The 13,531-nt window shown below is 35.2% G+C and overlaps 1 protein-coding gene across 2 annotated transcripts; it reads right to left on the bottom strand.

Moving 5' to 3' along the window:
* Positions 1-10,274: 10,274 nt before the first annotated feature.
* On the bottom strand, positions 10,275-12,659 carry LOC131153820 (probable mannitol dehydrogenase). Of its 2 annotated transcripts, none has more exons than XM_058106277.1 (5): positions 12,481-12,659; positions 11,863-11,976; positions 11,179-11,692; positions 10,942-11,095; positions 10,275-10,673 (listed from the first exon to the last, which is right to left on the bottom strand). In XM_058106277.1, the coding sequence occupies exons 1-5, from the start codon at positions 12,576-12,578 to the stop codon at positions 10,471-10,473; spliced, it is 1,083 nt and encodes a 360-aa protein (XP_057962260.1). In that variant the 5' UTR covers positions 12,579-12,659; the 3' UTR covers positions 10,275-10,470. The 2 variants fall into 2 exon arrangements, with proteins under 2 accessions (XP_057962260.1, XP_057962263.1); XM_058106280.1 differs by having other exon boundaries at positions 10,961-11,095; positions 12,481-12,658.
* Between the last annotated feature and the right edge of the window lie 872 nt (positions 12,660-13,531).

Below are 13,531 nucleotides of genomic sequence, written 5' to 3'. Positions count from 1 at the left end.
CCTTAAGGAAAAACCCAAAAATTTTTATTAATTACCCTCACTTATAGCGGAGGAATACCATGGTTACAAGGGAGGGTTCTGGGAGATTACAATAAGTAAACAAAATTCTCCCAAAACCATAAAAAAAAAAAAAAGAAAAAAAACTATTACATACAACTGATTAATTTGCACAAAAATTTACTTACATAATTTCTTACTTGAACCCTTACCTTTCTCTGGCTAATGCTGGATCCCACTAAATGAAATCTTTATCATACCATGATCATATTAGGTGGAGATTTTGTCTATTCCTTGCTTCGTATCCTTGATCATAATTATAATCATATTTAAAGGATACATACCACTGTCCAAAGAGTTGTATTCAAAATTCATATACTCCTTAGTGTTTCTTGCCAAAATAGTATAACAATGTTTTTAGACTTCTTAGCTTGGAAAATGTCCTACATATTCTAAATACTCTTCTGAACCCATTAGAAATTTAATTTTCAAAGAGTATTTACTCAAACTCCTTTCACAAGCTCTCAAAATTTAAGTCAAAACCTTTAGAGCTTCATCTTCATGAATTAAGTTAAATGGCTAATATGACTGGATTAGGTTTCAACATATATGAAAATGCAAAGTTTCTAGAAACCTATGCACGATTCTTAAATTTTAATGTCATTTGAACTTGTGCCTCTCACACCATGAAATTCATAAAAGAAAAGAGGCATCTGCTGGCTTATGATCCTAAAGAAGTATTGTGTATGATTTTTTTTGGTCCGTTAAAGCCTATGCATTCAAAGCCAAGTTTTAATCATTGAGAATCTTAAATCTCTTGGCTAAAGATTTTGAAAAATAAGAAAAGGCATCAAATGAATCGAGTGCATAATTGAGGGGGAGCATTTATCTCTCATATCTATACATATTAAAATGCTCTCATATCCTTATATTGTTTATGCCTTTATACTTATCTTTGTATTGCATTGTAGCACTATCCATGACCAAATGAATGGTTATGATCTCTTTGATGGATAGTCTATGTCTTTTCCTAGCATGAACTACTATTGAACTATATTGAATATCTTGAGTTGATTATACTACCGGATTGCATGCTTGTGTTAAAAGCCTCTTGCATGGCGGATGCAGTTGATGTGTATTGCATGCTGGTAGTGGATATAGGTTTTCTTGTGCCTTGAACTGAATCATATATTGCTTATTTGAACCTACCAAGTACAAGTTTTATGGGAAAATGTCCAATTTACAGACGGCATGCTGCCGAATTTTGATAGAAATTTTTACAAAATAAAACCTTGTGCTAAAGATGATTATGATAAAATTAATATTAAAACATTTTTGAAAGGATGAGTGAAACCAAATAGATAATTAAACTTCATCCTAACATAATCATCAACCGTTTAAAAAGACTCAGATCCATCCCTATAGGAAGCGCATAAATGATCCATTTGCATCACTTTCATCTATTGAATATCGAGGCTCTTAAGAATAACCCTAAACATTATATCCAGTGCTTAAAGGCTTATGATTTAATATTAAATGTTCTTGGATTATGAACATTATTGCACGCCTTAATATATACTCTCTGATGTATCTATGATCTATAGGAACAACTATACTAATCAAGTGACAAATGCAATTGATAAATACTCAGTATAGTTGATTTTAAAGATTTGGATTGATGGCTTATACTACTAAGCATATTAAAAATGGTCCTTAACTGATATAAGCAGCTTATTGTATCCAAGCATGAATTTCAACAATAGGGGGAGCATCTAAATTAAATATTCATCTTGTTATGTTCTCAAACACTTTTTGTTTAGATCTGTTTTGAATCAAGTGTGGCTTGTGCTTAAATAAAATGATTATATTGAAAATCTTGAGTTGAATTATGTTGATTTACCACAGTCAGTTGATTTTTCATATGATCTTGCACGTGATTGTTGAATTTTTAGGATCATTATGGTTTTGCTTTTCTGGCTATATTTCAATTTGTGTGCTTAATTAACAAACCAAAAAATTGTTGTTTGCTTGCATGATCTTTAAATTTTTTTTTTGGCAAGCCACCCCAGCACTAATTTGCAAACATCCTAAGGGGGATATATTATATATATGTTTTTAAAAATGCATAACTGGTTCGGTAACTTCACATAAAAATGCATGTGAACTAGTTAGACTGTTTTATGCTCAAAGTATCATATGTCGTATGCTTTTAACTCAAATCTTTCACGGGTTTTATGATATGATTTAAATTGCTATGGTTTGTGGATAATTCTGGTCTAATTGCATTTGTTATGTCATTTAAATCATTTAAATGACCAGTTATATACTTTGTGTGCTCAATTGCTATACTTCATACTTTGTCATTCATTGTTCATTGTATGACTTTATTATCTCTTTGGATGCTAAAAATAATAATTCTTGATCATACTAGATTGTTTGGGTTAAGTAGTTGTGGATAAACTGTTAATTTTAAAACTCCAAACAGGTCATTTTTTATAGAGATATTCTTTTGGGAAATGTTCTATTTTCAAACGGCATGCTGCAAAATTTTTTAAAAATTTCCCCAAATCATGTTTGTATTTGAATGATAATTACCTTTTATTTGCCTATATACTTTAATGTCTAATCTAGACCCTTTTTTCTATTACCACAACGGGGAGAAGTAGGCAAGTATTGGTCATCATCAAAAAGGGGGAGATTGTTGACCCAATGGGTCATACCCTATTTTGATCATGAAAAATACTCAGATTGTGACGACCTGCTTAATTTCCATATTTTTTTCATAATATAATAAAATCAATATCACAAAACTCAACAGATCATAAACCACCTTATCCCGTGGGTACCAGGGATACATCAAAACACATAACGGAGGCATAAGCAGCGAGAAACATGCAATCATAATAACATAAATACAAAATCATCCATCACAATACTAGAGTTACTACATCCACTCTATTTATATACACACAATACACAACTCAAAAAATATCTTAGGGTCATCCCACAAAATACATTCAACCCTATAAAAAACACTTACCCTTCTGGAAGGGCTAATCAACAGTACTAGATCAGCGGGGCTTTTCCTGCTCTCCTATCAGGAGCTCCTAAAATGTTTATAAAATTTTGGGGTGAGATACCTCTTAGTAAGGGAAATAAACTAATACTAGTGTGTGGCAACATGAGTATTTTCGTGTTCTATATACAATCATACATAAACATAATTGTCTGTATCATATCTGGGAAACATATATTTTCAAATCATTGCATAACATACATGATTTTCATAAATATAATTCATCTCGTATAACATAATATGAAAACAATCCTGGTAGGTTAGCTGGCTGTTATCATGTATTACCCCCACATGACTAGGTTGTGTGGCCCGAAGGCTGGACCTGACAATGGTTGGTCGACCACTGCCAAGTCAAAAGTACAGTTTGTAAGTCTGATGGGTTTGCCAAACCTGGTCTGCACACCAGGGGCACTCACACACTTCTTAAAAACCGCATCGACCATCCAATCTCACATCACTCCGTACAGTGGCGTTAACACAAATATCATGATCATGATGACCATGGACACATAGCAATGGTACCATGCAAGCAATAGCCTAGACCAAGTCAACCAGGTTCTGATATCATATAACATATACTGAAACTGTGATACATGGATATTTTACACCATTAATTATCAAATCAATCATATAATTTTTCATACATACGTATATCATGAAAATCATCAGCCCGTACGCCGGTATTTCACATTTTACCATAGCTCGGCTCGTACGCCAAAAAATCATATCCATAGCTCAGCCCGTACGCTGACAAATCATATCCATAGCTCAGCCCGTACGCCGAAAAATCATATACATAACATGGCCCGTCGCTGACAAAACATATCCATAGCTCGTGTCGTACGCTGGCAAATCATACACATAGTTTAGCACGTACGCTGGCAAATCATACATATAGCTTGGCCCATACGCCAGAAAATATATCAAAATCTCGGCCCGTATGCCGATTTTCCATTATAAAAATCCGTATCATTAACACATTCTTAGAAAACAGTTTTTCATTATAATTTCTACTCATACCACACTAAATAGGTTTTTCATATATTTAACATTCCATCATTTTCAGGAGTATTTCCCAAATATAAAGCATATATATAAATATATTTATTTTCCTGAAATCAAATTCTATAACAATATACATATTTTTCATAAAATACTAGCTTAATTTATCCCCTTACCTGAGTCCTAAAAAGCCTCTAAAACAAATAGCCCCGCACCCATAGGGTTCCCCGTTCAACACCCTAAAAATAACATTCCCCAGAACTAAAGTTCAGTATTTCTACACATACTACACTTTCTACAACTGTCAAATAGCCAAATATTGAGTAGAAAGTCTTACCCTGGATTTGGGATGTTTTCCAACCTAGCCCCACCGACATTTTGCTCCAGTAGACTTGTAGAGAACTTTGTCAGGAGCGTCATGGTGGCTTCAGATCATCAAACCGGTAGAAAACGAGCCCAAGATCTTAGAGAGAAGGGTAGGGAATCGAAGGATAAGAGAGAGAGAGAGGTTCTGCGCAGAAAATTTTGGTCAAAAAAAAAATTTTAGGCCTATTTAAACTGTGGCCTTCGTCGACGAGGCCAAGAAGAAGACTCGTCGACGAACCTCAACCCTCGTCGAAGAATTTCAGACTTCGAAAAATCCTCTCTCGATATCTTCTAGTCGACGAGATGGAACTTCGTTGACGAGATCTTGAAGAACCCTTGTTGACGAAACCCCTGTGTTCGTCAATGAGGCTTGGAAAATTTCTTGGGATTATCCCATCTAAAATGCAACGTCATCGACGAATGCAAAGCGTTTGTTGACAATGTCGGTTGCCTCATTCTGTTCCTACTTCCATTTCCCTTTCTTTTTATTATTTAAATATAATTATTATTCGGGTTGTTACACAGGTATTTAATGTGTGCCGAGTTGATGTGCAGGTTTATCTTAGCAATATCATATGATGGCACTCGAAGACATGGAGGAAAATGAAGACCCAGAAGATCATTTATGTTGTAATTAGTTACTATTCATTTGGGTCTGTAATAGTAACATAAGAAAGGTCTGTAATATTTAATGCATTTCATGCATGTAGGAACTACAAAGCTCAAAGACCATAGAACAACTCTAGGTCCCTACAAATCTCTTGAAAATCAAATGACCATTAAAAGACCTTAAGGAACACCCTTCGGTCGACCAACACCAAATTTTTTCGATGTCTTTAAAACTGAAAAGGACCAAGAAATGACCCTAGGACACTCACTCATGCATTTATATGTTTGGTCATTTGATTAGGGTGTTTTCAAAATTTCAAATGAACTTAAATGTATGAAAATTACATGTTAGGTCGACTGTACTCCCATGTACAAAATGCCCCCGTTCGACCGAACTAGGACCGGGTCAATAGGTTGACCACAGCCCGATCGACCGAACTCACTTAGTTTATTTGAACCCAGTCGACTGAACTACCTAGGAGTCAACAAATTGACCATCTGATCGACCAAGCCCAGATTGCATGCCAATGCCCTCGTCGACCGAGTTCCCACGTGTGGAACTCAATGGTCTGGTCGACTGAACTAGTTAGTTCAAAAAGCTCCCGGTCGACCAAACTGTGCTAAATAGAAAAATTGCCTTTGGGACAACATGTCCAGTCGACCGAACTTGTAGTTTAATTTATGCCCGGTCGATCGAACTTGCACAGACTCGGTCAACCAAACTTCCTTCGGTCGACCGGTGCTCTCAGGTTGCCCCATTATTTTTATCTTGGTTAATATTTTTCAACGAGATTATTGGGTTAAAATGATTTAAAACAATATTAATAATACACTACATGTCCTAACAGTTATAATTTTTCCTATCTCTATATATAAGCCTTCATTTGCAAAAATTAGTCTAAGATTAGCCAAAATAATTAGCAAAAATCCTCTCTATCTTAAAATCTCATTTTTTCTAAAATACTCTCAAATATTTATTCCCTTGATACATCTTGATATTGTGAGAGTTTATTGAATGTTTTTGTGTTTATTAGATATTGCTAATACTCTCATTGTTCTTATTTGATTGATTGATTTTGGGGGAGTTTAGTTAAGTTTATCTCATAGATTTCAATATTATAAATTTTGTGTTGGGATAAACTAGCAAGCTTAGGATACTTGCATTGTCATTGCAACTGTCTCATAGCTTTGATTTTGTTGTGCAAAATATTTTCTACAAGTTAAAATATTTTTCAAACTACTCATGTACTTATTTCATTGAAGGAAATCTTTTGAGATAGTTTGAATACTTGCTTAACATCTTTGAAACCCTGATTTTCTATTGAGATTTCATTTAGCTTGTTTCAAAAGTTAGCTTGCTTAAACACTTTTGTGCTTGACTGAGTATAATTATTATATTGAGTGTAGATTGCACATATACACCACTGAGCTTATAGTTCTTACATGTTTGGTGTGAATTGATTATTATCTGTGCGTATTGGGTACATATATGCTTTATATGAAAGTATAATCACTGTACCAACTTGATTGAGAAAAATATTGTCGTATTTCTAGGCGTGGCCTGAGAGGGCTATAATCTAGCCCGGTGAGGATTGTGTAAAGGTTCGGGTCAGCCCTGTGAATTTGACCTAGGGCCTTCTCCACCCCACAAGGAGAATTTGTAAAGGTTGAGGCCAGCCCTGTGCTAATTTACCTAGTTGTAATCGGTGTCGATCCACCCGTTAAGCGAGCTATTAGTGGAATCCTCGGACTTGCGAGTTAGAGGCGAGGACGTAGGCACAGTTGGCCGAACCCTGATAAGATATCGTGTGTGTGTGTTTATATTTCCGCACTTTATATTTACCGCACATGTATGTTATAGTGTGAATGATGCGCATGATTTAAATTCCGCATATTATACTTATCTGCGCATTTGGGTAGATAGACCTAGGTTGTGATTATACTATTGCTAAACAAGTTCAACCTAGGGGAGAAATTTTTAAATGGCCAATTCATCCCCCCACCCCCCCCCCCCAACCCCTCTCTTGGGAATACACCAAAACCAACATCCTGAACCAAAATCATCGGGTCTTGTACTACTATCTTTTGGGATAGAATTTAGAGTTGTTTTCAGCTCCATTTCCGAAGGTTCTTTTACCAAATACTCATTTCCTTCATCCGATATCTCCCTAGAAATAAGCTAGCGCAAATCAGGTAATGCTCTAGTAGATGTTCAGAGAGAAAATATTGAAAATGTTTAACTGCACCTTCATGAATCTCCTTAGGTGATGTTAGAATCGTACTATCCTCTAAGACCATAGAATTAATCATCGAAGAATTCCGTTTTTGCTTAATAACCACATGAAAAAACTTGAAATTTTGATCAAACCCCACCAACCATCACTTCTTCGCAAGCTAAGAAACACGAGTTTCCTCCCCTCTTTCCCAATAAACCAGTTCACATTTTGTAACTAGGAACTCTATCTCCACCTCGTGATTATATCCTCTTTGTAACTGCTCCTCCAGGTCTATCATTTGATTCTCTAAATCATTGATAGTAAGGTTCACCCGGTCAAATACCTCTACATTCCACTTCTTTAAAGCAACTTTAGCCTTTTTGAGCTTAGCAACCAACTTACACATATGCCCGAAACCTGAACTAGTTCCATCCAAATCTGACACATAAAGGAAAGGAAATTTTCATGGGCACTCCACATATGTTGATACTTGAAAGGAGGTGGCCCATATTTTGTCGAATGATTTGAGAAATGTATTAGCATAAGATTGTGATTCGACGCCTTCCTCACCATGTATTCCAGCCTAGCTAGTGTATAGTTTGAAAACGATTAGTGAACGGCACATTCACAAGAGTCTGGTCAAGCTTCGCCCATCTTCTAGTCGAGCCAACTTGGCCATTAAACCAAGACATACACCCACCATGGAACTTTGAATCAACAACACCAAAATTGTTCAAACAATTATTAAACTCCTCCATATCAGCCAAAGGTCTAGGCTTCCCCCAATTCGTTCTCCGTCCCCCCGAATAATGTTAAAGTCTCCCACAATAAGCCAATGATTCAACCCTGCTTGTAAAGCTTCCAAATCTGTCTAAAGACACCTACACTCAGATAATATATATGTACTAGAAGATGGTAAACACAACGTTATCCTAACTAAACAGTCAAGGTTTGAGACTTGGGATTTCAACTTTTCGTCTCATCCGATAATATCTTGATATTTAAATGAAAAAAGGTAGAGAGACGGACCCATTATCCGGAGTATGGTTGATCATTTGACATTCACATAATATATTTATACCGAGATGAATGTAATCTTGATTCATTGTAAATTGGGCAAGTAAGAAAATTTGTAATTGAATTACGTACTTTGATTATGATAGGCACGTGATGTGAGGACTCAAAGAGAAGATAATATGTGCAGTCCTCCCTTTTCTCTACTCTATTACATAGATCCGTGATGGTACTAACTTTTTTATGTTTTTATGAAACCATTCAAACTAATAATGTAAGATATTGGTGTGAAGAGGAGAAGAGGATTTAATTTTCTCAACTCTCCCTCCTGTTACACCTTTGCCTCCTATTCTTTCTCTTCTATTTCTTCTTATATTGTGTGCAAGGCGTCCATAAGTTTTTATAAATTTTCTTTATTTTTTAAAATTTTCATAGGTCTCATTTGAAATTCAAAAATTTTAAGCTCATTTGAAACTTACAAAATACAAAGGAAAGGAAAACATGAAATAATTCAATTTCTAGTGTTTAGTTATCAAATATATATCAAATCAATGAAAAAAATTTTGATTTTATATACAATTAATGTTTAATTTTTAAAAATTTTCAATCATATTAAAATGAAATTTTACTTTTAGTGGTATTTGATCTAGAGAGAAAAATATAATAGAAAATGAGTTTTCTTCTCATTTTTATTTCGTTTCCTTTTCCCCATCAAAATTCTTGATCCAAAAAGACCCAAAGGAAAGAAAAGAAAAATATTAAAGAATCCACATTTTCATGTTTGGTTATAAAGAAAAGTGAGAAAGAAAAATTAAAATAAACCAAATTAATTCACAAAAATTTGATTTTATACATTATTAAAATTTAATTTTCCTAATTTTTTATCATAATAACAAAATTTTTTATTTTTCACAATATTCAATATAGAAGAAAAATGTAATGGAAGATGGGTTCCCTCCTTATTTTCCTTTTCTTTCCTTTCCTCAGGCAAAATCTTTGATCCAAATAGGGACCATAACCCCTTGTTTGGAACTCGGAAAATACTAAGGAAAGGAAAAGAAAATGTGACGAAATATGTTTTTTCGTATTTAATTATTAAAGAAAGTAAGAATGAAGTTTAAAAATATTCTAAACCAATAAATAAAAATTTAATTTACATATCACTAACATTTGATTTTTCTTCATTTTTAACCATATTAGAATTATTTTTTGTTTTAAATAGTATTTGGTGTGGAGAGAAAATATAGTGGAAAATAAATTCTCTCTTTATTTTCCTTTTCTTTTCTTTTCCCAACTAATTATTCTTGATTCAAACGGATCCTAAATATTATCAAAAATGAAATTTTGTATTATAATTAAAAATTAAGTACCAAATATTAATGATGTATAAAATCAAAATTTTGATTATGAATTTAGTATATATATATATTTTTTTTTTCTATAACTTTCCTTAAAACCAAAAATAAAAATATAGATTTCTCTATATTTCTATTTCTTTTTCCTAATATTTCCAAATTCCAAACAGACCGTTGGATCAAGGATTTTAAATAGAGATAAAAAAATAAAAAATAAAGGTGGGGGGGGGGGGGGTAAGAATAAAGAGGAAATTCGCTTTTTGTTGTATTGAATTTCATTCAAATGCACACAAATCCATTGCTTGAAATTCATGCTCCTAAATCACTAACTTAAAAATAAAAAGTTCTTCTACTATGATTAAAAACTATAAAATAAAATAAAATAAAATAAATGATAATGATGTGTAAATTAAATATTTATTTATTAAACCGGTATATTTTTTATTTTCTTTACTGTCATTCCAATGATGATATTGTGATTCCAAGGACTAGGCATGTTGTCATTCAAACAATGTGTTCAAGAATCTGCATGACCAATTTCATACTATAAGTAAATCATTGATTTGTTTTGGTGAGATCTCAAGCCTCTGCCTTTTGCTTTTGTGTTTTCAGATACAACATTTAAGTCTAAACTTGCACAATGTTGAAGTTATCAAAATTTGTAATCACTTTATTAAATTATTCATTCAAAAACACAACACCACAACATTCATTTCATTCCAATAATACATAAGATTTTTTCATAAACACAAGATGACACATAAAGAAAGAAAAGTTCATGGAACACAGTCCATTATTTTCTAGGAATTAGGTCGAGATAACTGTGCTTAGTTAATTAGGTAGTAGTCATTGTATTCCCAATGTCAATAACAAAACGATATCTAACATCAGCTTTCTCAAGACGTTCCATGGCAGTATTAACGTATCTCATTGGAATAACCTCAATATCTGCTGTTATATTGTGTGTTGCTGCGAAATCAATCATCTCTTGCGTCTCCTTCATTCCCCCAATCATACTACCACCCACCACCTTTCTCCCTGCCATTCCACAATTCATACATGTTAGCGAATCATTAGGGTTATAATTTGAGCTTTTATATGCTCTACTGATGGTGCACAAGAAAAAAGGAAAATAGCGAAAGACAAACAAAAGCCACCACAATATGGGTGACTTCTTAAGCAACATCATAACCTTATGAAAAAGATTTTCATATTATCTCCATTATGATTTCCATTTGATCTATAATGGCGTCTTGCGTTGACGCCAAACAAAACATATCTTATATATATATAATTTGTCACTTACCCGAAAGCAAAGGATAGACCGGAAGCTCTAGCGGTCTGTCTGGAGCGCCAACCATGACAAGGGTTCCATTGGACTTCAATAGGCCTAGAAGGGGTAGGAGAGGGTGAACGGCAGAGACCGTATCAATGATGCCATCCAATGTGCCCATTGCAGACTGTCCACCACAAATAAATTATTTATAAATAATTCCTATATGCACTCATGTAACTTAATGTGTTGATGTTTAAGGCCACTTACATTCATTTGGTCGGGGTCACGGCTAACCAAAAACGAGTCAGCACCGAGATGTTCAATGGCTTCCTCCTTTTTGTGGGACGAAGTGCTAACCACAGTCACATGAAGTCCAAGGGCCTTGGCAAACTTAATAGCAACATGCCCTAAACCACCAAGACCAACCACACCAACATGCATACCGGGCTTGTCGAGACCATAGTACTTTAAGGGGCTAAACACCGTGATCCCGGCACATAACAGAGGAGCGCCACCATCAAGAGGCATGTTTTCTGGAATCCGAACTACGAAGTGCTCATCAACCACCATAATGTCAGAATAGCCACCGTATGTGGTGGTTCCGTCGCGATCGATACTACCACAGGTTTGTATCATTTTGGGACAATAGTTCTCAAGATCATTCTTGCAGTTATCACAAGAGTGGCAAGCTCCAACCATATACCCCACACCTACTTTATCTCCGACGTTGAATTTTTTTACCTGCGTTCCTACCTTTGTCACAATTCCCACGATCTCGTGCCTGTGATGTTCGACAATTTAGTAATTCGAGGCATCAAACTAATTATTCTGATGATTGAAAGTTTGAAACTTTTATTTGTGTATGTGCATAATTATTTTATGTGAAGTGTTTAATTGAAAAGAGAGCTCTGAAAGCAGAAACTAATAGGAATAGGGATATAGTGTGCGTACCCAGGGACAAGAGGATATTTAGATGTGCCCCATTCATTCTTCACGGAGTGAAGATCAGAGTGACAAATCCCACAGTACAGCACCTTGAATGCAATGTCCTTCTCCCCTGTTGCCCTGCACCAAATTACGAATACAAATTAATGAAAATCCGGGGGCATTGAATCATGGATGAACAACTTAATTAAGTGGCAAGACCTATCCCATGCTTACTGTGAGCATACGCCGGTGTCTGCGGGGGGAATTAGGAGGTGAAGGGGTGGGAAGGTAATGTCCGAACAGATGGATTTTTGTTTCTATGCATTCTAATTCATGGCTTTTTCAGGGTTTAGGGTTGATGGATTGTCACTCTAGGAATGGTTTTTTAAGTTACAGTAGACTGGCTATTTTTATTACCTCAAAGCATGCATATTTTCCGTTGGGGCTGGAAAGTTCACTCCATATTACTATTAGGTAGTGTTTTGAAAGATTAAAACAAAAACGTGGGTGAAATCTAAAATCGTAATTAAGATGCTAATGGAGTGTTGATATTATGATTCTGATCATGCAAACCAATCCGAATTCCACCTAAAAGAATGAATGAATAAATGAAAGAAAAAACAGGGGAGATCAGAACTGTGCCTTCTGGAGAAGTTGAAGGGAGAGAGAACTCCGGACGTGTCTCTGGCTGCCCATCCAAAGGCCTTCCGCTGCTGCTCTTGTTCTGCTGATTTCGCCATTAGTATTCTTCCTTTCTTCAATTAGTCTTTTTAGAGACGGAGAGTGATGATGGTAATACTAGCTGCGAACTGGTTATGGCGGAAGTTAAGATGTGTGTATATATTATATATAGATGGAAGAGTGGTTGAGAGTTGCGTACCGGCTGAGCTCAAAGCGTAACCAGTGGGACGTCGGCGTCCCCATGACTCAGCGCGTACGTCTGCATTTACCGACGAGTTTAAAATTTTCACGGTACGGCTGGTTCCTCTAAAATTTTTTAAAATTTCTCTTTCAATGGTAAATTTGAAATTGGGTTAGTAAGAAAATTTGTAATTGAGATCATAGTTCATAGGCACGTGATGTGAGGACTCAAAGAGAAGGGCATATGTGGTGTCCTCCTTTTCCTCTCTAGTAATACTTAGATACCTCATCAGTGATGTCATGTTTGATCCTAAAGAAGGAGACTCGCCATATGAGGAGTCTCGGATTGTCTCAAATTTGGTTAGGAAAGTTGAGATTTGCACCATCCCGTAAGGTGTGCACAATTCAACCTAGGCTGGTAATTGAGCTGGGGTATCTTCGCCTCGTAAGGAAAAATTGTTGTGGCTTAATTAATTTAAATTAGGGAGTCTCTGCCTCATAAGGAAAGTCTAAGTGGCATCGTTTCGTTCGATTAAAGTGAGCACTTAGTAAATCCTTGAACTGCTGGCTTGAGGAGAGGACGTAAGCAGGATTGACCCAGCATTGATAACAAATATTGTGTCTCCTCTTTATTTTCCGCACTTTAATTTTTATACGTGTATGTTTAATTATTTTTTATCTTGATTGTTTTATATACATGCTTTGATTATTAGTTGAACTGGTAACTGGTTAGAAAGACCCTAGGTTGAGAAGTACTATTTGTAATTTGAAATTCAACTTAGGAAGTTTCTAAATCCCCAATTCACCCCCCCCCCCCTTTTGGGAATACACC

Source organism: Malania oleifera, chromosome 1, assembly GCF_029873635.1.
Source record: "Malania oleifera isolate guangnan ecotype guangnan chromosome 1, ASM2987363v1, whole genome shotgun sequence".
Classification (NCBI taxonomy): domain Eukaryota; kingdom Viridiplantae; phylum Streptophyta; class Magnoliopsida; order Santalales; family Ximeniaceae; genus Malania; species Malania oleifera.
This window is presented reverse-complemented; position numbering and strand designations above follow the sequence as displayed.